General features: G+C 39.8%; 1 protein-coding gene across 5 annotated transcripts in view; it reads left to right on the top strand.

Moving 5' to 3' along the window:
* Positions 1 to 19,693, top strand: part of CRACR2A (calcium release activated channel regulator 2A) — a 127,885-nt gene that overhangs the window by 55,250 nt on the left and 52,942 nt on the right. For all 5 annotated transcript variants that reach the window (XM_053251564.1, XM_053251562.1, XM_053251560.1 and 2 more), the window contains 5 exons: positions 24 to 114; positions 10,128 to 10,223; positions 14,833 to 15,020; positions 16,786 to 16,857; positions 17,359 to 17,404. In XM_053251564.1, coding sequence (XP_053107539.1) covers positions 24 to 114; positions 10,128 to 10,223; positions 14,833 to 15,020; positions 16,786 to 16,857; positions 17,359 to 17,404 — 493 coding nt within the window. The remainder of the gene's footprint in view (positions 1 to 23; positions 115 to 10,127; positions 10,224 to 14,832; positions 15,021 to 16,785; positions 16,858 to 17,358; positions 17,405 to 19,693) is intronic.

Here is a 19,693-nt window from a genome sequence, read left to right as displayed (position 1 = left end):
TGTACTTTTCTTTTTCTGACTAGGAAAATCGCTGCCTATGATGAAGAAATCCAGCACCTCTATGAGGAAATGGAACAGCAGATCAAAAACGAGAAAGAAAAATTCCTCTTGAAGGTGAGTATTTCATTTGTATAGATAATGGGAATGCAATTGCAACTATTATCACAGATTTCTTCAGAGTTTCTCCTGTGCACAACAATACTACTACTAACACTTGCACCACTTTAGAATGTGAATTGAGGATCAAAGCAAGGACATTAACTATAACATCTTCCAGTCCACACACTCTGCAGTTTTGGCTGGTGCTGGTAGGTGAATACAGAACATCATTATGATAAGAAGTGAATTTGGGCTATTTTTAGTGTGGTCCTTAAGCAAGCACTCAGTCTAATCCTCATAAGAACTGATCTACCTTACAGGGTTATTGGAAGCATTACTGAGATAATACGTTACATGTGCTACATAAATGCTAAGTACTGCCATTATTTTTTGTTTGAGAGCCAGCATAGCGTAGTGGTTAGAGTGTTGGACTAGGACCGGGAAGACCCAAGTTCGAATCCCCATTCAATCATGAAACGCACTGGGTGACTCTGGGCCAGCCATGTATCTCTCAGCCTAACCTACCTAACAGGGATGTTGTGAGGATAAAAATAAGCATGTATACCATTCTGAGCTCCTTGGAGGAAGAGCGGGATATAAATGTAAATAAAATAAATAAATAAAAATAACAGATTGTACTGCATTCAGGTGTTGGGAGGCAGCTAGTGAAGAAAACTGATGTTTTCATGACTCCTATAACAATCCTGTCCTAGGGAATCTGATGTAATGCAGCAGCTAGAAAACCCTGAAAAAAATCCTGCAGTCATACAAATGTGGAATAGAAATGTTTCAGAAATAATCCTATGTAGATGGTGTTCTTGATAGGAGTAATAAAAGTAATGATGTGACACCTCAGTTGAAACAGGAACAGCTTCTTTATTGTTTTAACTCTGCTTGAGCAGCAGAAGGTCTCCAGAATAAAAGAGCACGCACACACACACCGCTTGCTTAACACTCCTACTCCTTATAAGGCCTTTGGCCCCTCCACTTTGTAGGATCACATTTCATTACATGTTCCTTCTTTTGTGTTTCAAACTACCCAACCCAATAAGCAAGAAAAAACAATGAAAACAAAAATCGCTATTAAACAGTTCCTAACTAGAGGTGATGAGTTAGAATCTGTTAGAATGAGGTGCTGTTAGAATCACCTCTAACAGCACCTGGAGAGTATTCTGCCCCTCGGTTGGGTGCTGTTTCTAGCTATGCACTGCTCAGTCTCTGTAACGTCCAGGCTTCGAGGTCACTTAACCACTAGAGGTTTTCCACTCCCCAAGTGACGATGAGGAACAAGCTTCAGCAGGTGGTGGTTGGATTTAGCCATTATGTGAGAATGCCGCTTCAGTCTGTTAGTTGGTCCAATGGCACTCCCGGTTCACCCGATGACATTGCTTCACATGTCTCAACTTCCTCTATAAGTTGGACTAATTCAGGATCAGCAATTTTGAGTGGCTTGCCTTGCTTGTACTCAGCGAGATATTATAACACATCATTCTGAAGAGATGTTTCTGGCATCAGATTGGCCAGGTCCAGCTCTTAGCAGTAAGCAGATGATGCACCGCATCGGGGCACAGTCTGCAGGAGGGCATTGAGCCAATGAGTCGGGGCATCGCTTCCCAACTGCGAGGCGCACCTGTGCAGTGAAGTCTTTTAAATGCGCAGGCACGCCTCGCAGTTGGGAAGCAATGCCGGGCCAAGCAGCATGCCATGACATTGCTCTGATATCTTCTGCCACCGGGGCCATCCCCTCAGCCGTGCGGCGGCTCGAATTGGCGGGAGGCGGCGAGAAGAAAATGGCCCCAGACGCAGTGATGATGGAAGAGGGAGGAGGAGAAGGAAGCGGCCGGCGGCAGACAGCAGTACTATTTATCAAAAATGGTGTTTTTGCAAGTTTGGATGTCAGGAAAAGAAAAATCCTCTGCATATGTGCTCAGGACTAAGTCAGGTCATGTGTATTCGCACATTCAGTGGGGTTTATTCGTACATTCAGTGGGGCTCACTCCCAGGTAAGTAAGCACACAATTATGACCACTCTCATTTAAATTAGTGGCCTTCAATACTTTGAGACTGAAACAAAATTTAGGGTGCAATCCTATGCTCAATTTATGCCAGCTCAAACCTGGATTTAGTGCAAGTCCCCTGGGCTAGTGTTGTGTTGTTGCAGCACAATACACTTCCACCTGAGTGCTCTCTTCCTGCAAGACAGCTGTCTTGAGACACGCCCCACCCCCAATCCAAAAGTTAACGATTTCTGATTATCAATGTGGTTATAAATTAAAACCAAGAAGACGTCAATCCAGTGTGAGCCAGCTATGAAAAAGACAAATTCCATGCTAGGAATAATTAGGAAAGGAATAAAAAATAAAACTGCTAATATAATCATGCCATTATACAAATCTGTGGTGTTGCCATATTTAAAATACTGTGTACAATTCTGACTGGCATGTATCTAAAAGGGAGAGGTGCAGAAGAGGGCAACCAAAATGATCAGAGGGCTGGAACACCTTCCTTATGAGGAAAAGCTACAGCTTTTGGTAACTATGGGGAACATGACTAACTGGTTTATATAATTATGCATGATGTGCAGAAAGTGGATACAGAGATGTTTTTCTCCCTCTGTCATGACATCAGAAGCAGAGGTCAACCAATAAAACAGATTTATTTATTTATTTATTTATTCATTCGATTTCTTTCTTTCTTTCAAAAAATATCTTTTTATTATTTTCAACAAGATAACAGAAATGGGAAAGAGACATAGGGAAAAAAGAAAGATAAAAGTAACTTTACCATTAGCAGTTCTTAGACATCTCATAATTACATACATCAATCAGGAGTTCAGCAGCCCTCTGTTCTCCACCTTCCAAATGCCCCCCCAAACCACACCCACAAAACCACCCTTGCCAAGAACTGTAAAAAGAACAAACAAACAAAACAAAACACTGAAATACCACTTTAGTTAGCCATGTATTCTAGAAAGAAAAACCACATCTTGGATGAAGGTGTTAACCCCGGGCTAAATTGTAAATTATGAAAGACTCCCTATTAGAAATAAATGTTTCATCTGAAGTATTCCATAAGTAAGCAGTAACCTTAGCCATAGAGGCATATTCCCATAATTTTAATAACCACTCATCTACCGTCGAGATTATTTGTTGTCTCCATTTAGCAGCATGTAAGATCCTGGCTGAAGTAATAATATACAAAGACAGCTCCAAATACTTAGTAGGAATATATGATTTAGTCATGTTTAACCAAAAAAACAAAAACAAAAACCAACCTCTGGAGAGTAAGGGAAATTTATGTTTAATTTTTTTGTGCATCTAACAGTGAATGTTTTTCGAGAATTGTTGCGCTTTGCTACATGTCCACTACATGTCCACCAATGTCACCGCATGGCTCTTACACGTCCAACAATCTCCAGAGTAATTACTATCCATCTTTGCAATCATCATGGGAGTAATATACCATCTAAAATACATTTTGTACCAATTTCCCCTTAAAATGCTATTTGCTGTAAATTTAATGTTCACCTTCCATTGGTATTCCCATTGTTGCATGTCAATTGTTCTGTTTAAATTTTGCATCCACTTGATCATACAGTCTTTTACCTGTTCTGTTTCTGAATCATATTTCTTGCTTTAGAATGGTCCAATGAGCCCTCATGGTTTCAGTATCTACAAATTAGTACTATAGTGCAGAAAGAAATACAGACAAGGTGGCAAACTTAGAGACCTAGCAGTCTCTAAGTTTGCCACCTTGTCTGTATTTCTTTCTGCACTATAGTATTAATTTGTAGATATTGAAACCATGAGGGCTCATTGGACCATTCTAAAGCAAGAGTCTGGATGGATTTCATTTTCGTTTTTCCTGTAGTTAAACTTTGCAGATTGTATGCCTTCTCTCTTCAGTGGCCAAAATTTCTATAGTTTTCTTCTCCATGAAAAAAAAATATGTTTATGATAGATGCCAACCAAAGGTGATAGCTCCAGACTTATCCTGTTCTTATATTTGTCCCAAACATGTAATAAACTACTTCTAATTGTATGGGATTTTATGTCATGATCTTTCCTTTTTATATTAGTCCATAAATACTCATGTAACCCTTCTGGAAGGTCAAACTCTTCCATAGCCATCATTAAACCATATGGTTTTCTGATCCAGTCCAAAATCCATGTCAAGCAACTGGTGTGATGGTATAATTTCAAATTAGGAACAGCCAATCCTCCCCAGTCTTTTACATCTTGCATGACCCTGAACTTAATTCTTGGTTTTTTATTGGCCCAGATAAAAGAATTTATATCCTCTGCCATGTGTTCAATGTCTTATCCTCAATTTTAATAAGAAACATTGGAAATAAAAAACTCATCTTTGGTAAAATATTCATTTTGACTGATGCTATCCTTCCCAGCCAAGAAAGATTTAATTTCTTCCACCTGGTTAGATCTGCCATAATAAGGCTCCCCGATGGTAGATTATTCTTGAACAGTTCTTTGTTATTCACTGTTAAATTAATCCCCAAATATTTAATTAGTTTTTCTGTCAGTTGAAATCCAGTCTTATTTTTCAAATAGAATAGTAAGATAGATCCATGTAAGGATCTGTGTTTTGTTTTTATTAATCTTACATCTTGAAACCATGCTATAATGATTTATATGCTCCATTACTGAGTCCAGAGAGTGCTTTGGTTGAGTAATTGCAAGAACTACATCATCTGCATACAATTTTATTTTATGTTCTTGATCCACCATTCTAATTCCAGAAACCTTTTGTTCCTGCCATGTCTTCATTGCCAATGGTTCAAGAGCTAGGATAAACAACAATGGTGAAAGGGGACACCCTTGTCTAGTGCCCTTTGTAATCCATTTACTATTATCTTTGCTGATTGTTCCTGATAAATGCTTTGAATCCATGAAAGGAAATTAGGACCATGGTTCATTTCTTCTAATAGTTTGAACAAGAAGGACCAGTCAAGATTGCAAAAAGCTTTCTCTGTGCCCAATAAAATCACTGCTGCTTTACTCTTATTCTTTGAAATATCATCTATTGCATTCAATATATATCTCAGATTGTCTTTCATGTATCTCTTTAGTACGTATCCTGTCTGAAACAGATGTATTATATCAATTAAAAACCATTTTAGCCTTCCTGCCAAAATTGCTGCAAAAAGTTTGTAATCCACATTCAGCTGAGAAATTGGTCTGTATGATTCTGTTCTAGTTGGATCCTTCCCTTCCTTATGAATAAGAGAAATGAATGCTTCTTGCCAAGAAGAAGGCAGTGTGTGACAATGCAATATTTCATTCATCACTTGGGTCAATGGGCTGATTAATATTTCTTGAAAAGATTTCTAATAAACTGCTGAAAATCCATCCGGTCCTGGTGCATTGGGTATTACCTCTTTTGTTTCTTCCTCTGAAATTGGTTTATTCATCAGCACTTTCTGTCAATTGGTGAACTCTGATTTGTAAATCCTCTAAATACTGTGAAACCTTTTCAAGATCCAGCGTTCCTTTCTGTATAATCTGGTATAGTATTCCGTAAATTGGTCTATCATTTTATCAGTATTTGAGACAAATTCCTCCACATTCCATACTGAAGTGATGGTTCTCTTCTCCTGTTCTTTTCTCAATTGGTATGCCAATAATTTGTCAGGCTTTCTCAAAATATTTTTGGATTGCAAAAGTTATGTTCCTCAATGTCTCTTTTGTCTCTGTGAGATCCATTTGTTTAGGGAGCTCCTTTATGCTTTGCCATATATTGGGGATTCACCTTATGAGCCATTTCTAATCTGTTCAACTCATTCAGCAAGGACTCCTTCTGTTGCTGCTGAACTTTCTTCCGCCTCAAAGCCATTGAAATGAGCAATGCTCTCATGAAGGATTTACTGGATTTCCATACTGAGAATAATGAAACATCAGGTGTCATATATCTCTGGAAGAAGCTCTTTAGTTTGTATTGACATTTAAGCTTAACCTCTTCCTGCAGTAACAGAAGATTATTCAGTCTCCATCTTGGACCTGTAGGTTCCCTATTAAACCTAATGATCAATGGATTATGGTCTGCATACGTTAATGGTGCAACCTCCACTTTGATCAGTCTCGATAATGCAGATTTTGAAGTCATACATATCAATCCTCAAACATGATGTCATTGGGGAAAAAAGGTATAGCCCTTCTCCAAGGGATGTTTATATTGCTATACATCTTCTAAAGACAGGAGTGTCATATAGTCAAGCACATTTCTTGGCAATTTGCCAGAACTCTTCTTGTGTTTTATCAAGAACTGGCGAGAAGACTGCATTCCAATCCCCCATCACTAAAAGTTCTCCTTCAGCTATCTCAAGCAGTGACTTAAAAAATTGCTCATAAAATCCAGTTTTATTGTCATTTGGGGCATAAATCATGAATGAAGCAATCATAATATTTTGTTTTTGTTGAGTTTGGAACTTCAGTATAATACATCTGCCAGCTTTATCTTGAGTCTGTTCCTTCAAGATCCATGACAAATTCTTGGTATAAATTGCCACACCATTTCCCCCCCTTATTCCCAGTGGCTACATACTTTTGGCCAATAAATTTACAGTCCAGTAAATTGGCATTACTTGTCTTAATGTGAGTTTCTTGAAGGCAAATGATGTCTGCCTTCTCTTTTTTTCAGTTTCAAAAAGATTTTTTTCTTTTTAAACTGGCTATTCAAGCCATTAACATTTAAATTAAATATTTTTAATTCACCCATCATTCTAAGTAATTAATATTATCTTGACCTGATCAATTATTTGTCTTTCTTTCTAAAAAGCCGATGCTTGATCCCATTTCAAGTGTTCAGATTGGTCCCCCTCTGGGATTTTAACTGGCACAGTCAAAGTATTTTTCACATTCAGAAAAACCAGTAGACACTTTGCATCTTGAGTCGTGTATATCTATGCCTTCCCTTGATCCATAAAACCTTCCAGTCAAAAAAGTACTTCCCACCTATATTTAATCCCTCGTTCCTGTAGAACGACAGTCAAAATTTTTAATTCTCGATATTGTTTTAAAATATTGGCAGAATTTCAATCTGTTTGCCTTCAAGTTTCAGCAGGTAGTCTCTTTGCATGTGAAAGATTGCTTCTTTGATCCTTTTATTTGCAAATTTTATCATTATCTCTCTTGGAAAATTCTTTTCTTGAGCGTATCTAGAATTCACCCTATAGATCTCTTGGATATCAAGGGAGTCTTCTGGACCAAGATCCAAAAATTGCAAAAGGAGAGCTTCAATCTCCTTTTCCAAATTCTTCTTTCCCACTTCTTCACCCACAACAAGGAGTTTCAAATTACAGGAACAAAACTGAAATTCTAAAATCTGAACTTGATTATCAAGTCTTTTACATTCAAATTCTCACACGGTCTTCTCGATTATCAATTCCTGCTGGGTCTCTGCCATCATATCTAAATGCTGATTGTGATTGACTATTTTCTTTTCTACCACATCAAATCTGGATTTTACTTCTGACTGAAAGGAGTATAGTTTCTCCTCAATTCACTGAGTAGTCGTCTCAATCTTCTCAGTTGCACTATGTAATTCTGTGGCAAAGATTTATTGTAATTGGGAAAGGGAAATCATATCCTGATGAACTTGTAAGCCTTCTTGTTGATTTTGACCTTCGACACCTTCAGTCATCTCCTTTCCCTGTCTTTTTCTTACCTATTTTCCTGGTATATGAAATAGGTACACTTCTGCTCAAATCTTTTATCAGTAAAAGAGAAAATACCCAAAAAAACTCAATGGTAAAAGCTAATTTCACTGGAAATTTACAGAAACAATATTAAAAAAAAAAAGACCCCTAAATTATATTAAATTGCCACTATTCCAATATCAGTAACAGCCAAGTTAATCAAATGCTAATACTAGGAAAGTATAAAAAGAAGAAATATTTATACAGGAATTCTACATTAAATTCCCTAATTTAATATTTTTTCCTAATTTCCCAAATTTAAAACACCAGGTTTCGCAGAAGCTTTGATGCAGTTGGATAAGAATTCTCAGAGTTCTCAGAAATTTCCAGCCACTCATTACAAAAATACTCCAGCCATGTATATACAAAAACCGCATTAAAAAACCAAAAACCAAGCAAAAAAGTTCCGGATGTGAAAAATTGACACTACACCATTCAGTCAGGCTAAGTAAAGAAGAAGATTCCTACACCTTCTAGCAAAACTGTTTATTAAAATAGCTCCAGTGGTTAACAAGCTCAAACGTTCAAAGCCAAAAACTTCATTTAGTAATTTATAATCCACCGCAACCTTCAACTCAACAAGTCAATGTCAAGCTCTGTCAAGCTTTTCTAGGTGCATTCCACTTTTATAATCCATAGATTTGCCTGTTTGTAATCCACTCATCAAATCTCCAAGTTTAAAAAAATCTGGGTATAATCACTCCACAATGTGCAGCAAACATGAGGGAAAAGGAAAAAATAAAGGAAAAAATAAATTATGCCCACCAAGACTTGATTTATTGCAAGTTAATTAGTTGAACGTTCTCTTTCCCAGAGTTGCAACCAAGTATGCAATTTAGCCAGTCAGTAAAACCGTAAATCACGTAAATAGCCTCTCAAGAGTAACTTGCAACAGACTCTGGTAGTCTAAAGTCTTTGTTTAGTTCAATTTGACAATCTATGTTTAGTTCATTCAGGGAATGTTCAAAAACAAAACTTTCATAGACAGGACGTTTGTTTCCTTTTTTAAAAGAAAGTAAAAATTAAAATGGGGTGAGTCCAAAATGAAAAGAAAAAGAAAAGGGTTTGAACCTTTAACTCTTAAACTTAAACTTATATCTATCTAACCTTAAACTCTATGTTCTAGTTAAGTCCCGACTGATGAAAAAAAGGAGGAATTGATGACATGAGTTACAAGTGAAGTTAAATAGCAATCTAAGTTTAAAGAGTTCTTAACTTACAGTGGCAGCCTCTGTAAACACTTCCACAGCTCAAGATCGCCGATGGTAGCTTGGAGCATATGCCTCCTCCGGGTTCACTCTGAGGGTTACCGGAATCTTCAAAGAGATCCCAAGTACCTCAAAGCAGCTCCCGGCAATTAAGTATCTCAGCACTCTTCTTCTGTGACCTAGACTTGCTGTCTTAAGGTCAAAAATAAAGCCATGGGAGGAAAAGCAGCAGAAGCTACTTTACTTTCAAGGTGCCATTTGCATTCTCCTCATTCGATTTCTATACCGCCCTTCCAAAAATGGCTCAGGGCGGTTTACACAGAGAAAAAAATAAATAAACTGGCAGGAGATTTAGGATGGGCAAAAGGAAGCACTTCTTTGCACAACACATGACTGATCTATGGAATTTCCTGCTGCAGGATGTAGCAGTGGCCACTAGCTTGGAAGGCTTTATCCATGGCTACTATTCTTGATGGATCTATGCTGTCTTCAGGTTCAGAGTTAATATGTCACCTAATGGTGCAGCGGGGAAATGGCTTGACTACCAAGCCAGAGGTTGCCGGTTTCAATCCCCGCTGGTATGTTTCCCAGACTATGGAAAACATCTATATTGGGCAGCAGCAATATAGATGCTGAAAGGCATCATCTCATAATGTGTGGGAGGAGGCAATGGTAAACCGCTCCTGTATTCTACTAAAGAAAACCACAGGGCTCTGTGGTCGCCAGGAGTCGACACCAATTCAATGGCACACTTTACCTTTAAATACCAGTTGCCTGGGAACAACAGTGGGTGAGGAATATGCCTTCATCTTCTGCTTGTGGGGATCCCAGAGACATCTGGTTGGCCACTGTGGGAAATATGATGCTCAACTGAATAGGCCTTAGCCTAATCTAGCAGGGCTCTTCTGACAAGTTACCTTGCTTAGTTGAATTCACATATGTACTAGTGCACTTTTGTGGGGCATTTTGTCTTCATCTGAAAAAGAATATTGCTTCATTCTCATTCTTGTCTTCTGTTCTGATAACCTGACTAGGCTTCTTAATATATCCTTTTGCTCTTCATTCATATATCCTCTTGCTCTTCATGGTTATCTCTTCTTATTTTGCAGGACACTGAGAGGTTTCAATCCCGAAGTCAGGAACTGGAGAATAAACTTACATCAAAAGAGCAGGAACTGGAACAACTTGCTCAAAAACAGAAAAGTGTACGTGAGCACCATGATGTGGAGACAGCAGTGATTTCTTGAAAACTTGACATTGAACGGGAGGTGTCACTTCATTTGTATTAGGGCATGGTCTGGTGTTATGTCATTTTAGCATCCTTTTAAAGGAACTTTTGAGGCCTTTGCTCAGCAGCTCTTCAATCCCAAATCAAAAAGATGTACCTGATGGCAGATATCCTGGAAGGAACTTAATTCATTTGAGAAAACCACATTTGTTTCATTACTCATTCATTATGGTTAAATGGCCCTGCAGGGGACCTTTATACTATAGAGGTCCCTTATGGGGGTGTGGGGCTTTTGTTGCCCATTCAGCAGGCATTTTCCTGGATGTTTACATTCCACATAGACTCTAATTGTTAATGGGACTGTACTGGAGTGCTGGCTAACACTCAAACCGGGCTTTTGGGCTAATGTGGGGAATCAGTGTAACTAAAGGGAACAGTTCATTACAGAATAAATTTGTGCAAATTGTTGGTCTAGAAAATGAGGAGACAGAAATGTGGTACAATCAGATTTATTTAGGGATTATAGGAAAATAAAAAGTACAGGTAAATAAGAAGATTGATGAGGCAAGGTGAAGAGACAATAAAATCTTAACTAACAGTATTAACTAATTTTTGACATAGACACATTTAAGCTTAAGGTCCAAAGCTTAAGGCTTTGCTTGAGAAAGGACCAAGATGTAGGCTTAAAGAGGAAAGAGAAGGGAGCAAGGAGATTTAAAGGCATAGGAAGTTAATATTATCGATCCCAATCTGGTGGCATGTTGGATACACTTGAAGGTTGGGGTGCATAGATAGACTTCTTCACAGGGAAAAGGCAGCAGAAAAGCAAGAAGAAGAAAGAGTGAAGAACAGAGTGCTACAATCAGCAGGGCAAAGATCCATGTGGAGTCTGATTCCAATTCTGGTCCCAATTCTGATCCTGAGGACATGTGGCTAGGCCAGGGGTTTTTATTCTCAGAAACATATCCTGAATCAAGCACGCTGTCTGCAGGAGCTGAAACCTGCTGTAACAAACAAGTTCATGTTTGCATGCAGCAATCAAGTGGGTGTGATCTCCAAGGAACAAAAGCTGGAATGGCTGGTGGTGAGGTGTGTTTTTGCTACTGTATGGGTGAACTCAAAAGCCTTATCAGAGACCAGGGCATCTCTTCCTGAGAGAGAGAGGTTTCTTTTTCTATTAAGGATCCTGCCTTTGGGTCTGGGCCAGCTTATTAATGTGGTGATAGGAGGCTGGGGGTGTGCCATGCTAATCTGAGTGGTTGAGAAAGCGATTAGCAAAGCTAATCCCGTTGAGAATGGGGCTAGCTATCTCACTTGTGAAAGTCTCTTTGACCCAAGTCTGCTTGCCAGCTTCCTCTCTTTTCTGCAAGAGAGGCAATGGGGGTCTCCCTGCAGTCATTTGCTAACCTGACCTTGGGCAGTGCTGCCCCATGTTTGCTTGTGACAAGCAACCAAACTGCATATTTGCCAGATGTGGGCATGATCCCAAGTTCATGATCCTGTGAGCTAAAGTAGCTAAGATGGAGGTTGCAAGCCTGCAACTCCAGATCACATAGAAGGGTGCTGTCTGCAGCCCCAAGACAAGCTGTTTCTGTAGCATATGGTGCAGCAGCTTCACTCCATTAGAGCTTATGGGAAGAGGAAAACAAATGAATGAGTAACAAAACAAATGTGCCTTTCTGAAATGAATAACTAAATGAAGTTCGTAATAACAAAAACGAATGGAATGATTAAATGGAAAAACCCGTCCACACCCCTAATTAGTGGTGGTCTCTTCTAGGGGTGTGCAATTCGGATTTTTGGGTGATTCGGCTCGGACCCGAGCCGAATCACCCCCGTTCTGTTTTGTGCCCGAATCTGGGTCACCTGAATCACCCTTGATTCGGTTCGGATTCGGATTTAATCCGAATCCGAATCTGAATCGATTCGTGGGGGTAAAAAGGGGCCCAGGGGCAAAATTTTGGGGTGGGGTGGTAGTGCCCAATGGGTAGAGTCTACCACCCCAATTTCAGGGGGATTGGGCAAAGTCCTGATTTTTTGTGAATTTTTAAAGTTTTAGTGACTTTGGGGCAGTTCGGGGGCATAGGATGGGATTTGGGCAAAAGGAGTGGGGTGGGGTGGTAGTGCCTAATGGGTGCAGGCTACCACCCCAATTTCAGGAGGATTGGGCAAAGGGCTGATTTTTGGTAAATTTCTGAAAATTTCATGTCTTTGGGGCAGATTGGGGCATATTGGGGCAGAAAGTGGGGCCTGGGGCAGAATAGTGGGGTGGGGTGGTAGTGCCTAATGGGTGCAGGCTACCACCCCAATTTCAGGGGGTTTGGACAAAGGGCTGATTTTTTGAGAATTTTTGAAGTTTTGGTGACTTTGGGGCAGTTTGGGGGCAGAAAGTGGATCTGCCCCAAAAGAATGGGGTGGGGTGGTAGTGCCTAATGGGTGGAGGCTACCACACCAATTTCAGGGGGATTGGGCAGAGGGCTAATTTTTTGAGAATTTTTGAAGTTTGGGTGTCTTTGGGGCAGATTGGGGGCAGAAAGTGGATCTGCCCCAAAGGAGGTGTGAATTCTCATTCTATCATAGCAAATGAGATTTTTTTCAATTAAACAACTCTCATGACCCCACTTTCACTTTTTCACACTTTCCTTTACTATGAATAATATGAGGAAGTAATCAATTTAGCACACTTCATCTTATGAAGACAAACCTCATAAAAATAAATTCACCAAAATTCACCCCCTGCCCAATCACTCTTAAATTGGGGATGGGTGGTAGCCTCCACCCATTAGACACTATCTAGCAGCCCACCCCACTCCTTTGGGGCAGATCCACTTTCTGCCCCCAATCTGCCCCCAAGACACCCAAACTTCAAAAATTCTAAAAAAATCAGCCCTCTGCCCAATCCCCCTGAAATTGGTGTGGCAGCCTCCACCCATTAGGCTCTACCACCCCACCCCACTCTTTTGGGGCAGATCCACTTTCTGCCCCCAAACTGCCCCAAAGTCACCAAAACTTCAAAAATTCTAAAAAAATCAGCCCTTTGTCCAAACCCCCTGAAATTGGGGTGGTAGCCTGCACCCATTAGGCACTACCACCCCACCCCACTATTCTGCCCCAGGCCCCACTTTCTGCCCCAATATGCCCCAATCTGCCCCAAAGACATGAAATTTTCAGAAATTTACCAAAAATCAGCCCTTTGCCCAATCCCCCTGAAATTGGGGTGGTAGCCTGCACCCATTAGGTACTACCACCCCACCCCACTCCTTTTGCCCAAATCCCATCCTATGCCCCCAAACTGCCCCAAAGTCACTAAAACTTAAAAAAATCGCCAAAAATCAACCACGAACCGAATCACCCGAATCTTTTGTGCCCGAAATTCGGGTGATTCGGCTCGTGCCCAAAAAAATTCGGGGGACATCGGGGGTGATTCGGTTCGGCCCCGAATCACCCGAAATTGTTCATTTCGGGCACAGATCGTTCTGTGCCCGAAATTTTTTGCACATCCCTAGTCTCTTCTAAGGCTCTGAAACCTCAGCAGCTTCTCAAGAATGCTATCCTGATGAAGTTTTGCCATATCTTTAGAATCCAATTCCCCTTTTATTCTTGCTGTTAGGATGCTAACATTTTCATTCTTTAATTTTAATTGCCATAGAAAGGTATATTTAGTGAGATAATGAACTCCACTTGGAACACCTGCCATTTAAGGACCTGAGTGGTATTCGTTGCTTGCATAAATTACACTGTTTGCTCTCCTGATGAGTACTCCACTGTTGTTTTTCAGTTTATTCTCTGAAGTTTAATTCTCACTGCTATCCTCTTCTGCAGATGTAAGATTTTAAGGCCAGCCTCTTTTCCAAATACCAGACTTTTATATCGGCTTCACTCAAAAAGTTTTGTCACTTGTTAACTTGATTTTCATCGGTTCCAGAGCAAATGAAATTAGATAATCTCTTTCTAATGTTTTCTGTAGTTAATTTCTTTTCTACTTCTGTCCCACAATGAAATAGGTGCTGCCAATTACATTATTCCTCCCAATGAAGTATGGGAGCTTTATTTAATTTCAGCACCCTGACTAGATTATACAAGAACCTTATAAGTAAGACACTTTGATGCCCCCCCTCATATTGAATTAATTAGGCATAACTCCTATAACTAGAGCTGCAGCAGATAACCTCTAATTTTAATATTCGCTTCCAAAGTAGCACATTTGACACCACCAAATAAAATACCAAAAAAGTATTCATTGCTCTGAATGTCTGTATTATTTAGATTCTGGACAAACACTCTTTGGTCTCCTGGTCAGGATGGCTGCCCCTTCAGAACCGTTATCTTTCCTCGCTCTTCCATTCTCAGTTTCATTTTACCCACAATGCTGCTTATTCTGATTGGCTGTGCCACTCATGTGAGTAAACCATTGTCCAACAGCAGTTGCAGATACTTCAGGAGTCTCAGTTTGAAATCCTCCCCGCCAAGCACCAAAAAGGGACCACAATGGAAGTATACCAACTATCACTGTATTTTGGAGCTGGGTTTAAATTTAGCAAATCAGTTCAGTGACTTTTAAAATGTTTGTATCCTTCCCCATGCAGTTGGAGGGACAGTATAAAGAGCTGCACAATGACAAGAATGAGACCAAAGTAGAAAATAGCAAACTGAAGCACACAAATCAAGAGCTGCAGAACGAATTGGAGAGAACATCCCAGGAGCTAATAATTGCCCAGCAGCAGTTGCAACTGCTTCAGGATGAGGCCAAAAATCTACAAGAAGAAAAGGAAATGTGAGTGACCTCTATACTAGAACCAGGAAATTACCAGAGGGTTTTGTGTGCCCCCCCCCTGCCCTTCAGAGCCTTCAATATTTTGTGAAACTACTGTTTTCCTACAAAACCCAATTTTTGGCTCAAAACTAAACTTTTTATTGGGAAAGTTGAACTTTCTAGATGCTATAGACTGGCTGACAAATAGACAATCATTTTTTCAAAGTATTTTCAGAGGCATTGTTTCCTATTTTGTGTACATCTGACCCATCTCATTATGGTTTCTGTTTACAGACAGAAACCTTTTGTAGAAATTGAAAAACATGCAAAATCTGTTTTCACCTTTAATAAGAGAGAGGATAGTAGGTCAAAATAAATAACTACATACTACAGGTAGAAATAGCCCTGTTTGTACCTACCATCAAATCTATATTGTCTGTTTCTAGCCTAAGAGTTTTATAGAGGGCTGAGTCATAAATACCCCATCTTTGGATTTGTCTATGTGGCTCATCCAGGAAGAAGATGAAACAGGAGTTAGTAGAAGCAGGGGTGCACTTAGGTAATTGGGGCACCTGCTGCAAGGCCTCCCAAAACCTGCTATTGGTGGCCTTCTGCAGCCACCCTGCGCCCGCCATGCCGTACCTCCATTTTTTTTTTTCATAATCTGTCGCCATGTGCATGGCCGAGAGGTGGTGACCAGGGGGTGAGCCAAGCAGGCCTCACCTCCCCTACCGGTGGCAGTGGCTGGAGTAGCTACTGGGCCTGTCTGTTTGGCCCAGCAGCTCTTGATAACTGTAAGGTGCTTCAGCGCACCTGCACAGTTGAAATAGATTGTCACAAGCCTGTGACCTCATGGGCTTGTGATGATCTATTTCAACTGCACAGGTGCACTGGAGCACCTCGCAGTTATCAAGAGCTGCTGGGCCAAACAGACGGGCCCAGCGGTCGCTCTGACTGTGAATGTCTGTGAATATCCTTACAGCGAAAGGGGGCTGAGAAGAAAATGCCTGCCTGTGCTCCAAGCACTACATTAGATTAAAACATTGGGTTTGAAATACTGATTGCTAATTAGTTTCTGAGCTCAATTCAAAGTGCTGGTTTTTACCTTTTAAAAGTCTTAAATCACTTGACCCTGAAGGACCGCCTCATCCCATATGAGCCTGCTCACTCCATATGGTCAGGTCCTCTTGCATGATGGACAATTGGTGAACATGCATATGAGGGCCTTTTTGATAGCAGGGTCCAGGCTCTGGAACTCTCTGTCCTGCCAGATCCATCTCTCCTCAGCTGCTTCTAGTCATTTTGATCAAAATGGCTATGAACTTGCATGAATAGTTTTTGGGATGTTCTCTTATTTTATTTCTTTTCCAGCTCACACATCTGTCCCTCTCCCTCCCTCTCTCTCTGAAGTTTTTATTTTATGTTATTTTAAACTCGACTTTTTCTATTGGGTGTTACTGTTTTTAACAAACTTTCTGTAATAGTCTTGGAAGTAGTTGTAAAGACAAGACATATATATGTCTTGAAGATCTATTGCAATTTCACATTTGAATATACCTTTTAATGGAGGGAATTGGTTGCATTTTGAATTTAGGAGATGGCCATTTCATCATGCATTGCAAACACCTGTACGTGAAGCTCTTTGAACACACAAAGTGCTATATAAGTGGCAAGTGTTACAAGAGCCGTAGTAGACAGTGTAGAGTACAGTAGCATTTCTCTAAGCCATAGGATGTGTTGGATTTTATTATTTATAGTTTCTGTTATTGTTCTCTTTCTTCCCCAGTGAGGTTTACACAGTGACAGAAAGTTTACAGAGAGAGAAATCAGGACTGCTTAAGCAACTGGATTTCTTAAGGTAAGAATTCAGGGTTAGTATCGAGGAGAGATTTGAAGGAAAAGAGAAAGTCAGCAGCATGGGCTGGCAATCCAGAAGAATTGGGGGAGAACTGGATACTGCTGTGCTCCTGATGACATCATTGGTTGTGACAAGTTCCAAATTTGGCTCAGAATCAACCAAGCCAATTTCTTAGAAAATAACAATTTCCCAAGCCTGACTGGGGAATTCCAAGCCTGACTGGGGTTTTGCCCCTCTCTCTTTACACAACTGCACATGTAGTGGATTCAAGATACATCTGTCCCACTCAGATATATTATTCCCTGAGGCCTGGGTGGAGGGGACTAAAAAATTATAGTGTGCAAGTGTGTGCACTAAGAACAGTTTAAAAAGGCATCCTGTAAATCACCCAAAATGCCAAACAGGGACAAACCTGGGGCAATGATTTACCAGTGATATTCCAATATCTCAATTCTCCCCAGTAGGTATTTAATGTTCCCTTTTGTAATCTCCCATTTACAGAGAAAGGAACAAGTATCTGAGAGATGAACGTGACATGTGTTTACAGGTAAACAAGTTCTACTAATTAGCAGATAAATGTACTTTAGCACAAAAGATTTTTCTGGGTTTCATATACACTTGTAAGATACTTGTAAATTAAGTTCAGTAGCAATGTGCCTCCAACTTTGATTTGCCAGCAGTGTATATCCCAGATTTGGAAAACTGAGGTTGCCATTGGATCTACTGTCAAGCTGGCAAACTGGGCACAGAACAAAACAAAATACAAAACCCTATCCTCATGTCATATTTGATTTTCTGAACCTGGTGATCCTCTTTTTTTGTAGCTGTTTTTTTGTTGTTGTTTTAAGCTATGGACTCAGATTTTTTGGAAGGGTTTATTGTGCCTGTGGCCAGAAACCAACCACCTGTCTTCTGACTCAATACTATTGTTCCTCCCTTCCTCCCCACCACAATTTTAGTGCCAAAGTGTGTTCAACTGTGTGCGTTTATAATCTAATCCCTCATTTTCCACTAGGGATGTGCAAAATGTTTTGATGTAGAAATGGGCCATTTCAAGTGTTTTGAGTTTATTTTTCCCTTGCTGATTGGTTTTCTGGCACTGGTGTCTGATTGGCATGCAATCTCCTTGCTTCTGGGTTGGCTTGTTATCATACAAATCAAGTGTCATGGGAAACTGTGCCCCCATTGGCTGGGGAGAGGGAGGGAGGAGGGGGAACACAAAAGGAGGGAGTTTCAAATTGTATTAAAAGGGATAGGGATTGGGAGGTAGAGAGAGCCCTTATAGTGTGCCTCTCTTGAAGAGGATATATCAGGAGGAGAGGAGGAAGGAATCAAGGAAGGTTTGATTTTGTGGTTTTCTCAGCAATAAGTATAATATGCTGTGCTGTTGCTGCTGTAACTATCTGGTTTTGCTGGATCTCAGATTGACAAAATCAGAACTTGGGTGCCTGCCTTCCTTGAGTTGTGGGTTGTTGTTGTTTTAAATAATATTTTTATTATTTTATCCATAATATAAACAGAAAAAACATAAGAAAAATAGATAACCCAAGAAGTGATCAAACCATACAATTACAATGATTCTCATTACAATCTGTATACTTCCACCTGAGTTCTTTGCACCATCACCTCCCTCTCCCCTTCTCCAATCTGAAAGAGAAATGGCTGCATATTTAAAAACATGAACAGTAAGGTCAATAATTAGTGTACCTGATATCTACACAAAGCGTCCAGCATTAGATTTCTCCACAAAAAGAAACCAAATCTCGGGTGAGGAACCAAACTCTGTGATATATTATATTGAATAAATGGTTCCCATGTCTGAGGGGGAAAAAACAATCTTCAGATTTGTTCTTAATATATGCAGTAATTTTGACCATTGATGCATAACCTCAGAGTTTAAGATACCAATAGTCTACAGACGGAATCAGATTTGTTTTCCAGCAAGAAGCATAGAGGATTCTTGCTGCCGTTATCATATATAAAGGAAGTTCAGTGTATCTTGCAGAAATATATGTTTTAGTGATATTTAACATAAAAATCTCCGGAGGGAAAGGAAAATCTATATGCAAGATTTGCTTCATCTTCAAATGTATTGTTTTCCAAAAATTTTGAGCTTTTTTACATGTCCACCACATATGATAAAAAGTACCTTTTTGGAGGTACTTTTTTCCAACCATCTCCAGAGTATTTATTGTTCATCTTTGAAATCTCTACTGGGGTAATATACCAGCGTAGGTACATTTAATACCAGTTTCCTCTCAAGGTGCTATTCACTGTAGATTTTATGTTCACCTTCCATTGAAATTCCCACTGTTGCATCTCTTTTGTTCTCTTAAAATTCTGCATCTGGACTTGTAATACAAGGCTGAAAACCCTCCCAGGCCTGGCGACTTATTCAAATTTAGTCTTTGTATTGCCTCTCTAGTTTACTCCTCTATGATCGGTTTATATAATCTCTCTCTTTGTTGCTCTGTAAACTCTTTAATTTGTGAATTATCCAAATATTGCTTAATCTTGTCCTTATTTGGCGATTTAGTTTTATTTAATCGAGAGTAGTACTCCCCAAATTGTTCTGTCATCTCATCGGTTGTCGAAACAAGTTCCTTGCCATTCCATATTGAAGTAATAGTATTCTTCTCTTGCTCGTTTCTCAGTTGATATGCCAGTAACTTGTCTGCTTTATTACCTTTCTCAGAATATTTCTGTTTAGTGAAGTTCATTTTTTTGAAAGTCTCTTTGGCATCCATTAAATCTACTTGTTTCCGCAATTCTCTCATATTTTGTAAAACCTCTTCTTTAGGGTTTTGTTTATGTCTCAATTCCAGTTACTGTAATT

The sequence above is a fragment of the Hemicordylus capensis genome, chromosome 5, assembly GCF_027244095.1.
Source record: "Hemicordylus capensis ecotype Gifberg chromosome 5, rHemCap1.1.pri, whole genome shotgun sequence".
Taxonomy (NCBI): Eukaryota; Metazoa; Chordata; class Lepidosauria; order Squamata; family Cordylidae; genus Hemicordylus; species Hemicordylus capensis.
This window is presented reverse-complemented; position numbering and strand designations above follow the sequence as displayed.